A 22841-nucleotide genomic window follows, 5' to 3' on the forward strand; every position below is an offset into this window, starting at 1 on the left:
CAGTAATTGTGCTGTTTGTCTCTGCATGTTTATTCTTTAATTCTTCTAGGTCTTTGTTAACTGATTCTTGCATATTCTCCATTTTGTTTTCAAGGTTTTTTATCATCTTTATTATCATTATTCTGAATTCTTTTTTGGTATTTTGCCTATTTCTGCTTCATTTATTTGGACTTTTGCATTTCTAGTTTGTTCCTTCATTTGTGCAGTATTTCTCTGCCTTTTCATTATTATTATTTTTTAAATTATTGTGTTTGAGGTCTCCTTTTCCCAGGTGTCAATGTCGAATTATTTCTTCCTTTTGGTTTCTTGCCTCCTAAGTTTGGTCCAGTGGTTTGTGTGAGCTTCGTATAGGGTAAGATATGCGCTGAGTTTTTTGTTCCTTTGCTTGTTTTTCTGTTTCTCTTATGGGCAAGGCAGAGTGAGGTGATAAGCCTTTCTGCTGATGATTGGGTTTGTATTTTTCTTTTGTTTGTTGTTTGGATGTGGCATCCTGCACAGGGTGATGCACAGGTGATGCACAGGGTGATGCTGGGTTTTTTATTCAAGTGGTTTCCTTTGTGTGAGTTCTCACTAATTGCCACTCCCTAGGGTTAGTTCTGTGATAGTCTAGGGTCTTGCTCCCACTGCAAAGACCAGGGCTTGATCTCTGGTCAGGAACGAAGATTCCATGACCGGCGTCTTATGGCCTTAAGTGAGACTAAAACAAATATCCCAAAATGAGAAACCAAAGATGAACCCCAGACAAATGACAGTTACAAAATCGGTCATATACTAATTGAAATAATGCAATATGCACATACACATATAGACCCATCAGCAAAGCCAAAATAGTCCAACAAATAGAAAGTATAGTAGACTGACCTGGCAAACAAAGGAAATAAAAAATTATATTTACCAGTTAAGAGCAAAACTAACTAAAGCACAAACTGGAAAACAAAACTAAAGCAAGGTGCCAAGTGGGAAATAAAGCAATGAAAACAAAGCTAACAAATATGTTGAGAGGAAGGGAAAGAAAGTAAAGAAAGAAAAAATAGATATGCAAAGTTAAACAGAGGTAGATGAAGAAGATTTATATACACTAAAGTTTGACTGCTGGGAAAAAGAGTAGTAGGAAATGTAAACAAAGGAATAAATGTAGAAAATATAATAGGTTTTAAAAAATTAAAATTATAAAAATGAGAAATGAATAAGAAAAAGGAAGAAAAAAGGAAAAAGGAAAACTCCACAGAACTGCAATTCCCAACGTAGAGACAGGGTTTATAACAACAACAAAAAATGCGACTGAGAAATGAAAGAAACAAAAACTCAAAAGCTTAATGAATTTTCATAGTGCCAATAAAATCGACAACTACAGTGGAGGGGGGAAAAAGGCGGGGGGGGGGGAGAAAAAATTCCAAAGGTATTTACAGTACACATCAAAACAAGAATAATAAATGTCTTCCTTGAGTCACTGCTTTCAGAGTCCTTTTCCTTGCTGGGAATCACAGTCCACTTCACCTCCTTAGGATGTCCTCCAACACTGTGTTGATCTCTGGACCTGCTGTGGCGGCAGCTCAGATTCTAATCTGGTCCTACTGCTGTGTATTATTGCCTCCAATATCCACAGCTATTAGGATTAGTGTGTTTTATTTTGTGGGAGCTCTCAATGACCTTTTGTATATTTCATAGACACAGAGTCTGTCTAGTTGATTGTGTGGATTTAATCTGCAACTTTTACAGCTGTTGGGAAGGTTTTGTGTCTTCTTCCTTAGCCACACTACCACGGGGTTTCAACTGTGGTTTTATTTCCCCCTCTACATGTGTGTCGTCTTCTGGGGTTTGTTCCTGAGGCTGCTCTGGAGGGCTTGGGTTTGCCCGTGTGATGGCCAGATGTGAAGGTGATTCAGCTGCTTGGGTGGCAGGGATTCTGGCAGCACCACGTACTCAGGGGAGTTGACCGCTAGGACAGCAGGAAATACAGTTCTATAGAAGGGTATGGCAACAAGTATTGGCCAATACTCTCCAGTATTCTTGCCTGGAGAACCCTCCTTCCCTGATAGAGAATCCTGGCAGGCCACAGTCTACAGGGTCACAAAGAGTCATACACTACCAAAGCAACCCTGCGTAAATAGACACAAGACTTTAGCTTTGCCTCAGTGAGAACTGAGTGTGATGGTGGTGCAGCTGCTTGGCTTGCGGGGACCCTGGTGGAGCCAAGTGTTCAGGGAAATGGACTGTCTCTGCAGCAGAAGTTATGGCCCTATTAGAGTCTTTTTTTCTTTTTTTTTTTTTTTTTTGAGTTTCTTGTAGCTGGCGATCATAAAACCTCTTTGGCCAGTCTTTCTCCATAGCTCTGCCCATTCAGGCACCCTCGAGCAGTCTTACTCTGTAGTTCAGTGTGTCAGGCATTTGATAGTACAGGTTCTCTATTGTTCAGCTGCCGGTGCTGTTGGGTGGGGAGAGAAAGGCTCTGGTGACGTCTCCAACCCCTATGCATGACTCAGCAGTATCGCCTTGCTTCCATGACTGCCCAGTTTTCCTCCACAGGCACTTTCCACCACAATCTCCTCCTTCACATCCCCTCGATCTGTCTCTCTGCAGTCAACAGCAACCCTCACCCTGGATTGTTCCACAACCTCTAAGTTCCAGCTCCCATCCACTATGCCTTCCAGGGGACCTGAATCCCTGTTTGGGGTATGTATGGCTGTAGCAAGGACTGAGTCTCATTCCATTTAGCCTGCCACAGATGAGTTGTTTCACTCTCAGCCTTAAATGTTTTCCCTGATTCAGACAATTGCCCTGATATGGGGATTGGACCCCTGCTTCAGTTCTCCCACCCACCAAGGGCAGGCCCAGTCCTACTAACACTCCTGTTTTCCCCCCTCGTTCCTTCATCCTATCGAGTTTTGTGTGGTTCTATATATTCTTTTCTGCTGGTCAGGTACTCCTGTCAGCCCTCAGCTGGTGTTCTGCATGCACTTTTGTGTCTAAAGGTGTATCATCGATATATTTGTGTAGAGAGATGTACTCCACGTCCATCTACTCCTCTTCCATCTTATTCCTCCTTTAAAGAATACTTTAGTAGTACTCATTCAAATAGGAACTCTTAGAAAATTAATTATACTTCTATTTTTGTGCTTTTATTTAATACTGATTCAATAGTGGCTGATGGATTTTTCTGTTCTTAGATATCCAAATATTAAGTTTATTATAAAACTTTTTAAAGTTAAAACTAGTATTTTCATCAAGGTAGTCTGAATTCTGAGTTTAAGACATTTAGCTAAAAACATGATTTTCTATAAATTGCACTCACATATATATATATTGTCAATAATCTCCCATTTATTTAATTGGCTATAAGAATACATTTAGTAGCTCTGGATATATGTTTTCACTTTGTTGTAGCTTGTGAATTTTTTTAAGTCATACATTTTATTAACTATTACTGTAACCATTACTTAAGGAAAAGAGAGTTTATAAGGGGCAAATAATATCAATACATTTCAGTTTATTTATTATTAAAACTCTGCTACCGAATTGATAGTCTCTATTTAATTAGTACTTGCATGGTTTATCCACTATGACTTATTCAGAGTTAAGTGATAAATTTTGTTTAAAAAAAGATATTTTGGATTATTGTCAAGGTTAATTTCTGAGAAAATATCTAGAGGTGTACTTAATTATCTTTATTTTACAGTTCAGTTCAGTCACTCAGTCATGTCCGAATCTTTGCAACCCCCTGGACTGCAGCACTTCTGGCCTCTCTGTCCATCGCCAAACTCAAGGAGTTTAGTCAAACTCATGTTCAGTGAGTGGGTGATGCCATCGAACTATTTCCTCCTGTCTTCAATCTTTTCAAGCATCAGGGTCTTTTCCAATGAATCAGTTCTTTGCATTAGGTGGCCAAAGTATTGGAGTTTCAGCTTCAGCATCAATCCTTCCTATGAACACCCAGGGCTGATCTCCTTTAGGATGGACTGGTTGGATCTCCTTGCAGTCCAAGGAACTCTCAAGAGTCTTCTCCAACACCATAGTTCAAAAGCATCAATTATTCAGAGCTCAGCTTTCCTTATAGTCCAACTCTCACATCCATACATGACTACTGGAAAAACCATAGCCTTGATTAGATGGACCATTGTTGACAAACTAATGTCTCTGCTTTTTAATATGCTATCTAGGTTGGTCATAGCTTTTCTTCCAAGGAGCAAGCATCTTTTAATTCCATGGCTGCAGCCACCATCTGCAGTGATTTTGGAGGCCCCCAAAATAAAGGCTGTCACTGTTTCCACTGTTTCCTCCATCTATTTGCCATGAAGTGATGGGACCAGATGCCATGATATTAGTTTTGTGAATGTTGAGTTTTAAGCCAATTTTTTCACTCTCCTTTTTCGCTTTAATCAAGAGGCACTCTAGTTCTTCACTTTCTGCCATAAGGGTGGTGTCTTCTGCATGTCAGAGGTTATTGATATTTCTCCTGGCCATCTTGATTCCAGCTTGTGTTTCAGCCACCTGGGTATTTCACGTGATGTACTCTGCATATAAGTTAAATAAGCAGGGAGACAATATACACCCTTGACATACTCCTTTCCTGATTTGCAACCAGTCTATTTTTCCATGTCCAGTTCTAACTCTTGCTTCCTGACCTGCATACTGATTTCTTAGAAGGCAGGTCAAGTGGTCTGTTATTCCCATCTCTTTAAGAATTTTTCACAGTTTTTTGTGATCCACACTGTCAAAGGTGTTGGCATAGCCAATAAAGCAAAAGTAGATGTTTCTCTGGAACTCTCTTGCTTTTTCAATGATCCAACGGATGTTGGTTCCTCTGCCTTTTCTAAATCCAGCTTGAATATCTGGACATTCAGGGTTCACATACTGTTGAAGCCTGATGGAGAAACTCTATACAGAAGAAAAAACAAGACCAGGAGCTGACTGTGGTTTAGATCATGAACTCCTTATTGCCAAATTCAGACTTAAATTGAAGAAAGTAGGGAAAACCACTAGACCATTAAGGTATGACCTAAATCAAATCCCCTACGGTTATACAGTGGAAGGGAGAAATCGAGTTAAGGGATTAAATCTCATAGAGAGAGTGCCTGAAGAACTATGGACAGAGGTTTTTGACATCTGTCCTTTTGACAGAGGCGGCAGGGATCAAGACCATCTCCAAGAAAAAGGAATTCAAAAAGGCAAAATGGTTTTCTCAGGAGGCCTTACAAAGAGCTATGAAAAGAAGAGAAGTGAAAGGCAAAGGAGAATAGGAAAGATATACCCGTTTGAATGCAGAGTTCCAAAGACTATTAAGGAGGGATTAAAAAAAAAAAAGCCTTCCTCTGTGCTCAATGCAAAGAAATAGAAGAAAACAATAGAATGGGAAAGGCTAGAGATCTCTTCAAGAAAATTAGAGACACCAAGGGAATATCTCATGGCACAATAAAGGACAGAAATGGCATGGACCTAATAGAAGCAGAAGATATGAAGAAGAGGCAGCAAGAATACACAGAAGAACTATACAAAAAAGATCTTCACAACCCAGATAACCACGGTTGTGTGATCACTCACCTAGAGCTAGACATCCTGGAATGTGAAGTCAAGTGGGCCTTCAAAAGCATCACTAGGAACAAAGCTAATGGAGGTGATGGAATTCCAGTTAAGCTATTTAAAATCCTCAAAGATGATGCTGTGAAAGTGGTGCACTTAATATGGCAGCAAATTTGAAAAACTCAGCAGTGGCCACAGGACTGGAAAAGGTCAGTTTTCATTCCAATCCCAAAGAAAGACAGTGTCAAAGAATGCTCAAACTACTGCACAATTCGACTCTCTACCTTAAATGTGTAAAATAAATATAGGAGGGAAAATGAAACATTAACAATTTCTAAATAACAGGAATTGAGAGACTTTGCAATTAAACTGAACCAGAGGTGAATTTTGACTCTGGAATTTCTTGGCTCTGTGATGTTGGATAATGCACTCAAACTCTATTGTCTTTGGTTTCCCCCTTTATGAACTATTACTATTTCTTCTACTTTCATCTTGATGGAGTATTTATTTATCTTTTTCCACTCATGGTTCCTGGTTTGCACTGCCCAGATTGATGCCAGAGCAAACGGACAGAGGCAAACATTTGCATTCTTGCTTCATTTTCAAAAGAACATTTATACTTTGCTCCTTGCTCTTTCATTCTTTAAAACTAATAATTTTATATTGGAGTGTAGCTGATTAGCAATGTTGTGATAGTTTCAGGTGCACAGCAGAGTGACTCAGCCATACATATATATGTATCCATTCTCCCCTGAACTCTCCACCCATCCAGGCTGCCACGTAACATTGAGCAAATGTTGTATACAGAAAATCTTATGAAATCCACTAAAAACCTATTCAGACTAATAATGAAGCTGAGAAGTTTACAGGCTTGAAAAGCAATATATAAAAATCAATTGTGCTTCTATATTTTAGCAATAAACATTCCAAAAAAAGAAATTGAGAAAACACTGCCATTTATGGTGGAATAAAATAGGAGCAAATTCAACAAAGGAAATGTGAAGTTTTTACTCTGCAAAACTTGAAATAACTACTGAAATAAGTTAAAGAATCTGCCTGCAGTGTGGGAGACTCAGGTTCAATCCCTGGGTCAGGAAGATCCCCTGGAGGAAGAAATGTCTACCCACTCCAGTATTCTTACCTGGGAAATCCCATGGACAGAGGATCCTGGTGGGATACAGTCCATAGGGTCACAAAGAGTCAGATACAACTGAAGTGACTTAGCACAGCCCAGGGCACAATGGATTGACAGTTAGGAGTTTGGTTATATTAAACCAAACCATATTAGGTCAAATGGATAGTAAAAGTATTTGAAGCATTCAATTTAGATTTTCACTTTTTATTTAGAGTTTTGGGTGACTAACACATACATACATACTGAAAGAAATTAAAAGTATAAAATAAGTGGAAAGACATTCCATATTCAGTGATAGGAAGACTTAACACTGTTAAAGTCTTAAGTCTTAATACTGTTAAAATCACTAACTGATTTTCAGATTCAATATAATCCTATCAAAATTTGCAAAATCCAAACTGAATTTTTGCAGAAACTGTGTGGAGGAATTGGAACCTTAATATATTTCTGGTGGTAATGTAAAATTGTGTGGTCAATGTGGAAAAGAGTTTGACAGTTCTTCACAGTAAACTCCATACATAGCTAATTCCATACATAGGCAACTCCATATATAGGTATATTCCCAAAAGAAATGAATAACTGTGTCTACACAAAAACTTTTAAACAATATTCATAACAACATTACTCATCACATTTGAAAAGTCAAAACAACTGAAATGTCCACCAATTGATGAATGGATAAATAAAATGTGGCATAATCATGCAAAGTATAATCTTGAGCAAAAAAAAATAATTGAAGTACTGACACATGTTACAACATGGAGTAACCTTAAAAACATTATGCTAAATTAATCAAGCCAGTCTCAAAATACTTCATTGAAAGGATTCCATTAATATTACATGCCTAAAATAGGAAAATCTATAGAAGAAAAGGGTAGATTAATGGTTGCTTAAGTCTGTGGAGTTTGATATGGTTGTTTAGGGCTGTGGAGTATGTGGAAAAGTGGTCAGTGAATGCTAATGAATACCAGCTTTCTTTTTGTAGTGATAAGGATGTCTCAAAATTGTTTGTGATGCCAGTGGCACAACTCTATGACTAAACATTATTGAATTATTCACTTTAAATGAGTGGATTTTATGGCATGTGAATTATATCTCAATAAAACTCTTAAAAAAGGAATTTCTATAAATTACAGATTTCAGTGAAAATGACTTGGTATCTCTTTCCTCATCATAAAGAGGCAAATAACTCAATGCTGAAACTATGATGTATTCTTTTGTTGTAAAATTTAAGGCTGCCAGATCAGTTGCTTTTCTGATGGCAAGGAAGTAAAATATAATTATGTGTGTGTTTGTATATTTCCTTGCATGCTTTTATGATTTAATATCACTCCAAATAAATAAAACTTACCTTCTCAAATATTTCTAAAATAGAACTGTGCAAACATATAGAATATTTTAAATGTTAATCTCATAGGGACATTTTTAAAGTGTCTTCTAAGTGAAGAAAAGTAAATGGTTATCTAATGGAGAAAATTAGTCTTATCTGTGACAAGCATTTCTGATGTATTTTATTCCTTGGTTTTAAGTATGATAGGATAATGACAGTACCTGGACTCTATATCCTGTTGAGGATTTACAGGAATATGAATTTCTATTTTTGACTTTTAATATTGTTATGTCTTCTTAGAGAAATGACCTTTTAAAAAATTATGATATATTATTCTTCATTATCGCTAATAGCACTCTGCTCTAAAGTCAATTTTTATATTGATATAGCTACTCTGTCTTTCCTTTGCTAGTCTTTGTGTAGTATACTTATTGATATTTGATACCTATTGGCATTTAAAAATTTTACAGAAACCTTACAAAGGAGTTTTTAAAAGTTTTATAGTTTAGAGATAAGTATTTTGGATCTGTAATCCTTTATGTTGCTAAACTCTGATTTGCTACAATTTCAGAAAATAAGGAATACAGAAATCAATTGTCTTTGAGATAATTATAGCTATATTTCATTCCTGAAACTGAAAGGCATATCTTAGAGTTCAATAAATTGTTTCCAAATTAACCTAATTTATTCTTAGATCTATTCTCAGATTAATTAATTCTGTTCTTAACCAAATTGTTAGCTATAATTGGTTAGTTCATTACATGTTTCTGTACTGGTTTTTCCATTCATTTCACTCATGTCAACCTTTTCTGTTAGTCAGGACCATATTTCAACAGATTTGGGTGTACAGATCAATGACCACAGCTTCCATTCACAGTCATAAACACAATTTAAAATATCTACATTTGGGAGATTAAGCCAAAGTATCCTAATTATAAAAATGAAATGCCATCCACCCACTCCTGATTGTTTATATTATTGTAGGAATTACTTTGTGACAAATCGAGTGCCAATTATGAAAATAATAGAAGCCTCTGATGTATTTATATATAATTAAGCATTCTTGTAACAATATGATTTAAGTAGCTAATAAACGCATGCTTTTGAAACATAAACTTTATCGTTTGTTTCCCACCTTAACAGCTGCAGAAATAGCTATTCAACCTACTCTGGAAGAGGCCTCTGACAACTGCACTCAAGAATGTCTCATCTTGGGCCACTCTGATGCCTGCTGGATGCCAGCTTCTCTGACTCATTCCAGCCCTTCACAGGCACAGGCCTCCACTCTATGCCACAGCCCTCCCCTGACGCAGACAACTCTTCGCCGACGCAACCCTCTGGTGACACAGGCAGTTGCTCTCTGCCACAGCCCTCCAATGAGCCAGGCTATAGCACTATGCCACAGCCCTCCACCAGCACAGACCTCTGCTCTCCACCACAGCCCACCTCTAGCACAGGCTCTTCGCCACAGCCCTCCACCAGCACAGGCCTCAGCCCTTTACTACAGCCCTCCCCTGGCACAGGCTGCTACAATCCACTGCAGCCCTCCTCTGCCACAGCCTGCTGCCCTTCACCGCAGCCCTGCACAACCACCAATGGGTCTGCAGCAGGGTTGGGGGCAAGGTGCTGGCCCTGAAGGACTACTTTCTCTTGACCGAGGAGCACAAGGTAGTACAAGCTCTCAGTTTTATGCCATGTCTGAAAGACTTCATCCTAGTGATGATTCGATTAAAGTCATTCCCTTGACAACCTTCACCACAGGCCAACAGGCTAGACCCTCTAGGGATGATTCTCCAATTATGGAAGAACATCCATAATAAAGCTAAAACAGCTACTTCACATTTTCCAACAAGATGTTTATAATCAAAGTTTGAAATCCAATTTCAGTGAGTACTTCAAATTGTTAGATTTGTAAATAGCTATGTAAATAGAAATCTATACCAGAAACAAGTCTAGAGCTAGACCCTTAGTCAAAAGTTAAAAATTAAAAAAAAAAGTTAAAAATAAATTTACAATTTGATTAATTTAGAATGTGTACTTAAAAAGAAAAATTGAAAAAAAGTCACATCCCTTTGTACAGAAAGTCTTATCAGGACAGATATTAAGATAGTATATATTACTTCTGATGCACTGTATTTTTTCTTTTCACCAGCATGTGCAGTATTACTGATTGTTTTCCATTCTGGTTTTTCTGGACTCAATACGTAGCCAATGGAAAACTAGCAAATATATGATTTTCCAAGAGTACCTTTATTCCATCTAAACTTTTGTTTAGACAACATTAGAAGGTGTAATTATGGTAACATTTTGCCTTTTTGTTTGATACTTGTTGTCTCCACTTTTTTGTTACTAATTTTTTTGCAAACATGAACAGTAGGAAGTATAAATATCTCATATTGTTGGTCTCTGTTTTTATGTTTTCTACTTTTATTTTAAGGATATATTGTTGATATACTTTTTATATTAATTTTCAGTAAAAAACTTAGAAAAACTATAGATTTCTGTCAGTAACCTATTTCTCTACTCTTCAGTAGAGTTCGAGACACTAAAGTGCAATAACTGTGCCCAAATTAGGCAATTAACTGCTAAAAAGGGCCTATTTCTTTTTTTTATTAAATTTCTTTGTAGTTTAGTGTAAAGTGCATCAGAAATCATGTGGCATCTGTCATCATAAGCCTGTATTTCATTATTGATTGGGCCTTATCTTCTGAAATCTGTATATAACAGACTAGAAAATCACAAAGAGGGTGGATGTACTGAACACTTAATCCAAATAAATATAACTGTAGATAAAACCACATGCTAAACCTTTAAGACTAAGGGATTTTTATCATTCTAGCTCAACCTACTGAAGCAAAACACTGATAACAAGATGAAAGTAAGGAAGGAACTTTTCAAGAGACATAATTATAAATGTACATCAAATGTGTTACAGTATAGAAGTTTAAGGAGATGTGCAGAGGGAGAAATGAGGTTCATGACTGCTTCTTGGGGTGGAGAAGAAATACCCCAGTAACACACACACAAACACACACACACACACACACAAACCCAAGAAAATCTCATATATGAAACAAAATACGTCATTCTAAGCGAAGAATACATGAGTAATCCTAGGGAACATTAGTTTCCTTTTGTTGTCTATTCTTTCTTTTATTTTTTGTCCTCTTAACTGGTCGTGATCTTTTATGTGCACATTTCATCAATTTACAGAAACACCATCAACTTAATTTTCCTCCATAGCAAAACTGAGAAAATGTCTTATTTCAGTTTTACACTAAATCAAGAGACAATTGATGTTTTAGTTGGAATGGGGGGTGAATATTTCTTCTTGATTAAATTAGATATAGACTTTGTAATGTGTAAGTTAAAGATATATAATTTATGGTTAAACTGTGTGTACATGTTGTATTATAAACTGTGGTAAATGTATAGTTTTATTGGTGAAGGTTTCCAGTGAATGTTGAGAAAGCTTCTCTTAATGTGCCCAGCAGGCTACATAGCACTTTGAGACTGTATTATTTCCATTATGAAACTCTTTAAATCTTGTCTGATTTGGTGTGTGAAACTTCTTAACTTTTAACTACTAGAGTTTAATTACTGAAATTTTAAATTAATTAATATTACTGATTTTTCTTCCCCTTCTGTTTTGGTTAATATTCAAAGGGATTTGGAGCATTCTGGTATTCTAGGAGCATGTGAGTCCTGAAGGACTGAAGATGTTTGAAAGTTTACTGAAATATGACCACATATTTGTGTTGGTATTATCATTGCTGTGGTTGATGAAGATTTTAGATCTGGGGAAGATGAAAAAACCCAGAATGACAAAATCAGTGCTTCCAGTAGATTTTAGAATGCTTTTCTCTCTAAAACTTGCAAAGTTAATGTGAGTGCTTCCTCTTCTATTTTAGTTATTCCTATAGTTTCCTCTCTACATTCTTAGTTAAGATCTACACACACAAATAAATAAATAAAGTGATTAAAAAGGAGAAATTAAAAGACTACTAAATAATGCCAGTAGCATGAATAGTTACTAGCTATGTTAATGAAAATCAGAATAAAACTAAAGTCAGATTTTTTTCCCTGATAGTGTGGTCTATTTTGTTATGTGGGTGGCTCTTAAATCCTCATATAAAATTTGTGAAGTGTTGATACCTTTCCTAGATATATAGGAATGAACAAATATGCTTTCTTGCCCTTTCTATCTCTGATTATACCATCAGACTTAGATTGTGTTCAGAATATTAAATGACTGGGCACCCTCTTCTGGGTTTGTACCAGAGAGACTTTAAATGGAAGCAGGCTCAAAGTAGCCAAAGAGGCAAGGGGTGTAAGCCCAGTTTTTCTCCCCTGTGCATTCTCTTCCTAAGCTTCCACTAGGTCTGACCTTGGCAACCAGTTACTGCCAAGGTTTCAGATCCAATGAGATATTTCTCATCACATTGCAAACTCTTTCTTTGAGTGGATGGACAGAGCTATAGATTGACAAAACTCACAGATATTTTTAATGCACCAAATTTAGTTCCAGAACTCCAAATAAGCTTATTTTACTATAAATCAAAAATATTTACCTTGAAAAAGCAAGATTTGATTTATTTATAAAAACTTACAGTTGAATGATAAAGATGGTAATAATATGTTCAATCAAACTTGTTCTATTTTTTGGCCATGTACAATCAATGTGATCATAAATTTACTAGCTATAATGTTAATATAACACATTTGTAAGTATGTATTCAAACACCATGTATCTTATATGCTAAGTGCATACACACTTTTTCCCTTGAACTTATCTTCAAGTTTTAGCTAATATTGTGTCAGTGTATTAGAAACAAACTTACATATGGTACAAATGATGTGATAAGTTTAGAGAGTACATTTTGTGTAGTCTTATTTAATTATTTAACATTTTGTTTCTGGTAATGTAAATTTGGTTAGAAAAAGGTCATAGTTAAATGATTAGTGCTATTGTGTATTGGTGACAGTTTATGAAGAGCCTCTACCTTCTTAAATATTTGTCACACACTTTCGTTAAAGTGGAGAAAAATAAACTCAAAATATCACAAATTCTGCAATCCTAAAAATGCAGTCATGTCACAAGCAAAAACAAAGATCCTTTTCAGTCATGGGAAAATTAAGTTTTACCCACATACATATTTCAGCATTATTTTTTTGTTGTTTATATTAAGTCTGAATGTGCATATATCTCCTAATCCACATTTGTGAATATAAATATCTTTTTATTTAAACTTTTTATTCTCTTCTGATATATATTTGCCACTATGGCTATCATCTCTTGTTCTTTCCTATTTGGTTTCATATTTTCACATTTGGTTCCCAATCAAATTAATAGTTATATTTAGATAAACTTTTCTCACAATCATTAGATACTAATTTGGCTATTTCCAAATGGCACAATTTCCCTGGAAAACATGGGAGCAAGAGAAGCTGAATTATATCTGAAGAGGAAATTTTTTTACATTAACACACCAATTACCACTCCAGAGGAATTTTATGCAGAGGCTTTAAAATATTCATTCATAGTCACTTTCTTATATTAACCATCCATATCTTTTTCAGTAAATATGATTTTTAAAAGCAGTGCAAGTTGACATCAATAGAAATAACAATGAGAAGGCCACGCAGAAAAATGTGTGTGCACAATTGAAAAGAAAAAAAAAAAAAAACACAAAAAACATGAAGGCAATTGTTCAGTGATTGTATATGATACTTTTACAAATAAAATGTGTGGAATTTATGCTATCCCTGCTTAAAATACTTGGAATTTCATGAAATATGTATTTATGTTTGTATTTTGAGAAGATTCCTCCTCTGTGACATCATACAGCATCGGAAAGTGAAGAGTATCTCAAAGCAGCTCTATCCATGCTTTGGAAGTGAGAAGGTTGGATATTTTATGGCATAGGAAGGCAGTATGTAGTCCAGTGGCAAATGTGTATTGTTTGATATCAGATTCTGTATTGCATGCTTTCTTATTCATTATTATAGGTATTAATAAAGCTATGAAATATGAAAATACATATTTATTATGTGTGTTCATTTAAAAGTCAAAGGCTTTATTTTATTCTAAATTGTTCTTAAAATCTATCTAGGGTAAAATATACCTTTAGATGGAACATTTCAATGAGTTAGCTTAATTTTTGTTTACTCAGAGTCCCTTCAATTTAGTTTTTTGAAATAAACATCATTTCACCCACTTTTCAAAGCTGGTAAGTGATATTTTACTGTTTTAGAAAATTTATTTTGTATCTTTCAAGGCAAACTTAAGATATAGTTATTTATTTATTATTTAATGTAAATTTCACCTCTGGATTTCTGTACACGACCCTTGAGGATCCAAGTGAAACTTATGGAGAATGTTGATAATATTTGTGGAACAAAATAACTTCATTCTTGGCTTCACTTTTATGTTGGCTAAATGGAGAGAATCCCAGTACTTTGAAACCTCTTAAGCTACACAAGGTCAGTAAATACTTGATTGCACTTGGCATTTTTATTAGTCCTTAAGTTTGAACAGAGCACATAATCTAGTGCTTTTTGTCTTCTTTCTTTTCTCACCCATCTTTCTGTAAGTGCTATATTAATATGCTTATTCCTACAAAAGTTTAGGTGGCTTAGAGGTAAAGATTCCGCCTGCAATACAGGAGATGCGGGTTTGATCTCTGGGTCAGAAAGATTTTCTGGAGAAGGAAATGACAACCCACTTCAGTATTATTTTTCTTTTTAAAAAATATATATAATTAATTTCTTTTAATTGGAGGCTAATTGCTTTACAATATTGTAGTGGCTTTCGCCATATATCAACAAGAATCAGCCACAGGTGGACATGTGCCTCCCATCCTGAATCCCCCTCCCACCTCCCTCTCCATCCCATCCTTCTGGGTCATCCCAGTACACTGGCCCTAAGCACCCTGTCTCATGCATTGAACGTGGACTGGTGATCTAGTTCACATATGGTAATATACATGTTTCAATGCTATTCTCTCAAATCATCCCAAGGTTATCTTCTCCCACAGAGTCCAAGAGTTTCTTTTGCTGTCTCACATATAGAGTCATCATTACCATCTGTGTAAATTCCATATATATGCGTTAATATACTGTATTCATGTTTTTCTTTCTGACTTACTTCATTTTGTATAATAGGCTCCAGTTTCATCTACCTCATTAGAACTGATTCAAATGCGTTTTTTTTTAAAGCTGGGTAATATTCCATTGTGGATATGTACCACAGCTTTCTTATCCATTCGTCTGTTGATGGACATCTAGGTTGCTTCCATGTCCTAGATATTGTAAACAGTGCTGTGATGAACATTGGGGTACACGTGTCTTTCAATTCTGGTTTCCTCTGTGTGTATGCCCAGCAATGGGATTGCTGAGTCGTATAGCAGTTCTATTCCCAGTTTTTAAAGGAATCTCCACACTCTTCTCCATAATGGCTGTACTAGTTTGCATTCCCACAAACAGTGTAAGAGGGTTCCCTTTTCTCTGCAACCTCTCTAGCATTTCTTGTTTGTAAATTTTTTGATTGCAGCCATTCTGACTGGCGTGAGATGGTACCTCATTGTAGTTTTGATTTGCACTTCACTCCAGTATTCTTGCCTGGGAAATGCCATGGAGAGGGGAGCCTGACAGCCTACAGTTTATGGGTTGCAAAGAGTCAAATAGGACTGAAGCAACTTAGCAGGCACACCTGCACTAAAGGTTAGCTGATGAAGGAATTAAAAACAAACATTTAATTCAAGCAAAACTTTAATTTCTGCAAAAGAAGATTGGAATTTTAGAAGTATAATATATGTGTAGGTTAATTTGTGGTATTTCTCAGCTTGACTCCAGCCATTTGGGGAAAAAAAAAAACAACACAAGCTATAGTGAGTAATATGTAGATTAGAAATTACCAGGTTAGAAATATACATTATCATAATAACCTTGACAGGAACTCTAAAAACATGAAAAAGTGAATATGCTGAATACGCACTCTGTGAATGGGGGGAAAAGTGTTCTAAAGGAAAAAAAAATTAAAAATGTATATTTCAACAAATAAAAATATTGTGAGCTAATACTTAGTTTGATTAAAACCATTATTGAGCTTGTTGCTTTTATTGTCAGAATTGGTCACATTGATTTATAAAATAAGTTGTTAATGGTGTAATGGAAATGGCTTCAACCAACAAAACACAACTGTGAAATGGTCAAGTAGGTACAGAGTTTAATTTCTGTAAGTTGAGTTACAAAGTCCATAGCCATTTCAAGTATCTGAGATTCTACAGCTGCATAAACACAGCAAAAACTTAACCTGTACACAAACTTAATTCCATTCTTGTCTATCAAAATATTCTAAAGTTGATTGGGGAAAACAGAAGTAAAAAATAAATAAAGAAAGACAAGCATAAATGGAAGCTTAGCACTGTGAACAGTGTGCATAACTTAGAGATCTACTAGTAGTACATTTTCTTCAAAAACAGTTTTGAAGAGTTTCAGATTTACAGAACAACTGCAAAGATAAAACAGTACCCAAATGCTCATGTCCCAGTTTCTCCTATTGTTAACATGATATACTTGTTGCAATTAATGTGCCAATATTGGTGCCAATATTATTATCAACTAAAGTTGACTCGATGGACGTGAGTTTGAGCAAACTCCAGGAGTTAGTGGGCTGGGAAGCCTGTCTTGCTGCAGTCCATGGGCTCTCAAGGAGTTGGACATGACTGAGTGAGTGAGCAACAACAACAAAACCCATAGTTTATTCGGTTTTCTTAAGTTTTTTGTTAATGTCTTTTTCTCTGTTTCAGAATCCCATCAAGAATTTTGCATTACACTTAGTAGCCATGTCTCTTTAGGCTCCTCTATACTGTGACCATTTCCCAGACTCTCCAAGTTAATGATGACCTTGACAGTTCTGAGGAATACTGGTGTGATATTTTGTATAGAATGTCCCTCAATTGAGATTTATCTGGTGTTTTTCTTATGATTACACTGAGGTTATAGTTTTTTGAGTGGAAGGCCATAGAGGCAAAATGCATGTTTAATCACATTTTATGAGTTATACATGATGGTACACTATGTGTTTTGCACCATCTCACTTTCTGCTTGGGTTTTACACTTCACCATTGAATCAAAGACATACAGTTCTTCAAGTGTTTGGTGCACTCTGGCTCATAATATACCCACAATATTCCTTCCATGCTCTAGAAGTTCATGGAACAATTCAGGATATGTTCCTTTCTAAATTCCCACTTTTTACCAAGATTACTCCCATGACATTCCATTTTAATATTTAAGTGTCTAATAAGGCAAGTTTGAATAAAATATTAAGATAAAATAATAAGTAACTGTGTTCCCCTTCTCACAATTTCTAAATAGTGAGTGCTGTATTGATGTTCCACTAATGATGAAAATTTCAGTAATCACGGCTGTGATATTGTGATTTCTAATAAGAAATATATATATTCAAATCTACCCCTGGGGCCTTGCACAAAGATTCTAAAACCCTTGCAAATTCCTAAACATAAGAACACTAGAAACATTTTTTAGTTTGTTTGTTTCAATATTTGGTCTCTGACCCTGGTTCCTGACACAGAGCTCCTGAAAGCCTTCTAATTTGTTGAGTAGTAAGACGGTCTTTTGTTCTAATGAGGTAACTCTGAGTGGGCTTCTGGATGGCTCTTGAGTGAGATCTTGTCACCTGAAAGACCAAGCTATGATTGGAAGCCTGTAATTTTCAGCCTCACTCTCACCTCCATTTTCTTGAGAAAAGATAAGGGTTGAAAATGGAGTTAATAATCAGTCATGTTTATGTGATGAAACCTCAATAGAAACTTAAGCATGATTAGGTTGGTGAGCAAGCAGAAGTGCTGAGAGAGTGGTATGCCTGGGAAGGGCATGGAAGCTCTGTTCTCTTCCCACATATCTTGTTCTTCGCGTCTCTCTCAATGGGATGTTCAGAAGATTCTTTATCATATCCTTTAATAAACTAGTAAAGGTAAGTAAGTGTGTCACTGAGTTCTGTGATCTGCTCTAGCAAATTAATTGGAGCCTGAGGAGGAAGAACCTCCAATCTGTAGCTGGTCATTCAGAAGAACAGATAATAACTTGTGTTTACTATTGCTGTCTAAAGTTGGGGGGGGGGGGTATAGTCTTGTAGGACTGAAGATTTAACTTAAGAAATCTAATGCTATCCCTGGATAGTTAGTGTCAGAACTGAGCTGAATTGTAGCATATCCAGCTGGTGTCTCACACAGAGAATTGCTTAGTCTAGAAAAATACCTTCCACACATTTTGTGACTAGAAGTACCAGAAGTGAAGTATTCCATGTTGAACAGTAAACACATACAGGAAAGAGGAACACAGAAAGAGGTAGAAAACTGAGTTTTACCTTTTATAATGGCAAATAGAGTCACTGAGTGCTTAGACACGTAGAGAGCAAGTACAATAGGTCAATATCTCTCATTTCTGAGGTTGGCAACAAAAATTTCTGAATTCTAACTTGTTTTGGCTTTGTGAAGAAGTGTAGATAAACTGATTATTACTTGATAGATTGGTGCTTTGGAGCTCAATTTTATCTACTGTGGGATATTCATTAGATATTCTCAAGGGAGACATGTTACTGAAGATTTATCTAGTGAGAGAAAACTGCTGGCCTTTTTCTTAAGTCTTTTTAAATTTTACACCTAAACCAATTGGCTCTTTGACACCATATATCTGGAAGTTACAAAATTGTATTACTTAACAGTACACTCAGTTTGGGAGAGGGAAGTGATTTTTCATAAAATAAAAGAAATAAATGCAGCTTTCAGTTTTGAATGCTTCTGTAAGAACAGTTCAGATTTATAGAGCAAATTACTCTCCAATAACCCAAGATAAATTTTTCCCACTGCATTATTTATTCATAGAAAGAGGAAAAAAAAACCCTAGATGATACATGTGAATGCCTTTTAGCACAAAGATGATAATGTGTGTCACTGTATATTTTTTCTATGAAAGCATTCATGTGGTCAAATGCAATGAGACTACAGCCTAAGTCATGCATTACCCATTTCCAGTACTAAACATCATTGTCCTACATATTGCAATTCAGTTATGTGCCTGAAGGGAGCATTTGTTTAAAGGATCAGCCATCAACTCCCCAAAGAGGTTTAGTCTTACCTAGTTGTGTCTAGTAAGGTGTCAAGAAAGATTTTCTTACACACAAGTCTATTTCTTAACCAAGAATGACATTGAAAGAAGTTGAACTTTAAATATAAACAATAAAGATACAAAGTACTTGTCTTGCCAGACTTCCAATTGGAGGAAGTATTCAATCATCCTAATATACTTGCCTATAGTGTGCTGCTGAACAAGTGGAAAAATCCAGGATATGGATTATTTATTTAGAAAATCTTATTGCCTATGTCTCTGGTTAAAATATTTCACACTAGATTTTATAACAAAGTTGATTCCAGCAATCAGATTTGGTAGGTAATCAAGGCAAAGTACTGAGATTCTGTGATGCTTAATTTTATGTGTTAACTTGGGTAGATCACAGTACCAGATATTTTGTCAAACAGCAGTCTAGATGTTGTTGTCAGGTTTTTTTTTTTTAACATGAGATTAACTTTTAAATAAGAAAACTTTGTTAAAACGAATTATCCTCCACTTTATGGGTGGGCTTTATATAACAGTTGAAGGCCTTAAGAGAAAAACTCCTGACCTTCCTCTGAGGAAGAGGGAATTCTGTAGGCATACCAACTTCAGACTTGAGGTTCAACACCATTGCTTCCCTGGGTCTCCAGCCTGCCAGCATACCTTCCTATTTTGCTAGCCTCTGGAAGTGTGTAAGCTAATTTCTTAAAATCAACCTCTTTGCTTCTGTCTCTGTCTGTCTGTCTGTCTATCTGTCTCTCTCTCTCTCTCTTTATATATATATATATATATATATATATATATATATATATATATATATATATATATATATATATAGTTGTCACTCCAGAAGAATTTGTTTTTCCTTTTTTTATAAAAATAATTTAGTTCATATATATATATATATATATATGTATGTATGTATATATATATATATGTATGTATGTATATATATATGTGGGGGGTGTATTCTATGGATGCTGCTTTTTCTGGATAACCCTGATTAATAAATATTTTAATTTAAAAACTGCCTTAACTAAGATCTGTCATACAAGAGCAGGCCCAATGAAGTGTTGTTCCATTCAGTATTCAACATCTGAGAGAAGTCTGTTCTATCAACATGTAGGTTGGTTGAACTAGAATTCAGTCTGCCTCTAGCAATTGCATATGGTTTAATTCTAAAATCACACAAATCTAGGCCCAAATCTCAGTTCTTTTCCTTGAAAGCTAGATTACCAAGGGGTAATTTTTAAGTCTCATTTTTCTTGTTTGTAAAATGGAGTTAATATAGGTATATTGTAAGGAATCAAGGCAATATGTGATTTATAAACTTTGGATGAAGAAAGGAGGAACTAAATTATTTTTATAAAAAAGGAAAAACAAATTCTTCTGGAGTGACAACTATATATAATTCACCTTACTAGGCTATTACCTCTTTCCATTCAATGGTGAAGTGAAATAAAGAGAAATGAACTAGTCAACACTAGTCTGTCCCTAGAGAGGGTGCCTCAGCCCTGAGACACTTGAAATCTAACTACCTTATGAAATGAAGTTGTTAATCACCTGAGGAACACAATGGCCTCTCATCCCATTGACCTTGAGGCATTTTCAAGCACATAAGTAGATCATGGTCATCATATTACAACTAAAGTTTTATACTTAGGACATTATTGCTCAGGAAGAAAGCAGAAAAGGAAAGAACTTAAAGAAACAAATATTTAGAGAATGAACTCGTGAGGCAGGGAAGGAAATAAGAAAGGCTTGAAAGAATTTATACTTCAGTGGGTATTTATGAGAGCTTATGACATGGAAGCCACCTTACCAGATCACCTCACCTGCCTCCTGAGAAATCTGTAGGCAGATCAAGAAGTAACGGTTAGAACCTGACATGGAACAACAGACTGGTTCCAGATTGGAAAAGGAGTACGTCAAGGCTGTATATTGTCAATCTGCTTATTTAACTTATATGCAGAGTACATCCTGCAAAATGCTGGGCTGGATGAAATGCAAACTGGAATCAAGATTGCTGGGAGAAGTATCAATAACCTCAGATATGCAGATGGCACCACCCTTATGGCAGAAAGTGAAGAAGAACTAAAGAGCCTCTTCATGAAAGTGAAAGAGAAGAGTGAAAAAGCTGGCTTAAAACTCAACATTAAAAAAAACGAAGATGATGGCATATGGTCCCATCACTTCATGGCAAATAGATTGTGAAACAATGGAAATAGTGACAGACTTTATTTTATTTGGGCTCCAAAATCACTACAGATGGTGAATCCAGCCATGAAATTAAAAGACACTTGCTCCTTGGAAGAAAAGTTATGACCAACCTAGACAGCGTATTAAAAAGCAGAGACATTATTTTACCAACAAAGGTTCATCTAGTCAACACTATGGTTTTTCCAGTAGTCATGTATGGAGGGGAGAATTGGACTATAAAGAAAGCTGAGTGCTGAAGAATTGATGCTTTTGAACTGTGGTGTTGGAGAAGACTCTTGAGAGTCCCTTGGACTGCAAAGAGATCAAAGTAGTTAATCCTAAGGGAAATCAGTCCTGAATATTCATTGGAAGAACTGAGGCTGAAGCTGAAACTCCAATACTTTGGCCACCTGATGGGAAGAACTGACTCATTAGAAAAGATCCTGATGTTGGGAAAGATTGAAGGCAGGAAGAAAAGGGGACAACAGAGGAGGAGATGGTAGGATGGCATTACCAACTTGATGGATGTGAGTCTGAGCAAACTCTGGGAGTTGGTGATGGACAGGGAAGCCTGGCGTCCTGCAGTCCATGGTGTTCCAAAGAGTCGGACATGACTGAATGACTAAACTGAACTGGTGATGTGGAAAGCACTGCCCTAGACACTGAAAACACAATGATGAGAAAAAAAAAATGATTTCTGCTCTTCTGGGGCTGGTTATCTAATGACATACAGGATAGGCAATACATAAGAATATACATACATTCATTAGAGAATGCTGATAGTGATAAGTGAGGAAAATCAAACAAGGTATGTTTTTAGGTTCATGTAATAGAAAACCCTGACTCAAATAACTTCAAAATGAGAAATTTCATTATTTGACTTAACACGATATCTATTCTAAGGCAAGGAAGTTTCAGATGCGGCACATCTAGGCTCTAACTTTGCTTCCCTGTTTATTCCTTTGATTTTAGCTTCTATTATTAGCTTCATCCTCAGGTTGGGAGTAAAAAGGCAGATGCAATTTCATTGCCACATCTAGATACAGCAACATCCAGAAAAATAAGAAGGAATGTCATATTTCAAAAAGGAGAAAAAAAAATATTACTCAGGAACCTCTCAATTGACTATTTTATTGGCCAAAATGAGGTCACATGTTCCTAATGAAAAAATCACTGGTAAAAGGCACAGAATTGTAACGAATAAATTAAACTAAATGGAATAGATTTGGCTTAGTTAGAACCAGTTCTGTTGTGACTTTTGTTAAACTAACACTTGTTAGATAAAGCCCTGGGATGCCAAATGGTGGGCCATCAGTTCAATGAAGATCACAAGGGAAAATGAAATATAGAAGGTTGTTACTCAAAGGCCCAGGAAGATATAGAGAGCATCTTGAGGGTTCACACAGAAAGGGCAGGGCAGGGTACAGGCAGACAGCAAGCAGCAGCACCTGAAACATTTGCCCTTATTAAGGTCCATGGGTGGAATGTTTTTGGGATTTCTGAACTAAGGCTAGACCGGTC

At 36.0% G+C, this 22841-nt stretch overlaps 1 protein-coding gene across 5 annotated transcripts in view; it reads left to right on the forward strand.

The window, feature by feature from the left end:
- PCDH11X (protocadherin 11 X-linked) overlaps positions 1–14021 on the forward strand; it is a 958739-nt gene extending 944718 nt beyond the window's left edge. For 4 of the 5 annotated variants that reach the window (XM_070461977.1, XM_070461978.1, XM_070461979.1 and 1 more), the window contains one exon: positions 9126–14021. In XM_070461977.1, the coding sequence (XP_070318078.1) occupies positions 9126–9799 (674 nt within the window). In that variant the 3' untranslated portion in view covers positions 9800–14021. The remainder of the gene's footprint in view (positions 1–9125) is intronic. The other variant, XM_070461981.1, reaches the window with a different exon arrangement.
- Positions 14022–22841: the final 8820 nt, after the last annotated feature.

This window comes from Odocoileus virginianus, chromosome X, assembly GCF_023699985.2.
Source record: "Odocoileus virginianus isolate 20LAN1187 ecotype Illinois chromosome X, Ovbor_1.2, whole genome shotgun sequence".
NCBI lineage: Eukaryota > Metazoa > Chordata > Mammalia > Artiodactyla > Cervidae > Odocoileus > Odocoileus virginianus.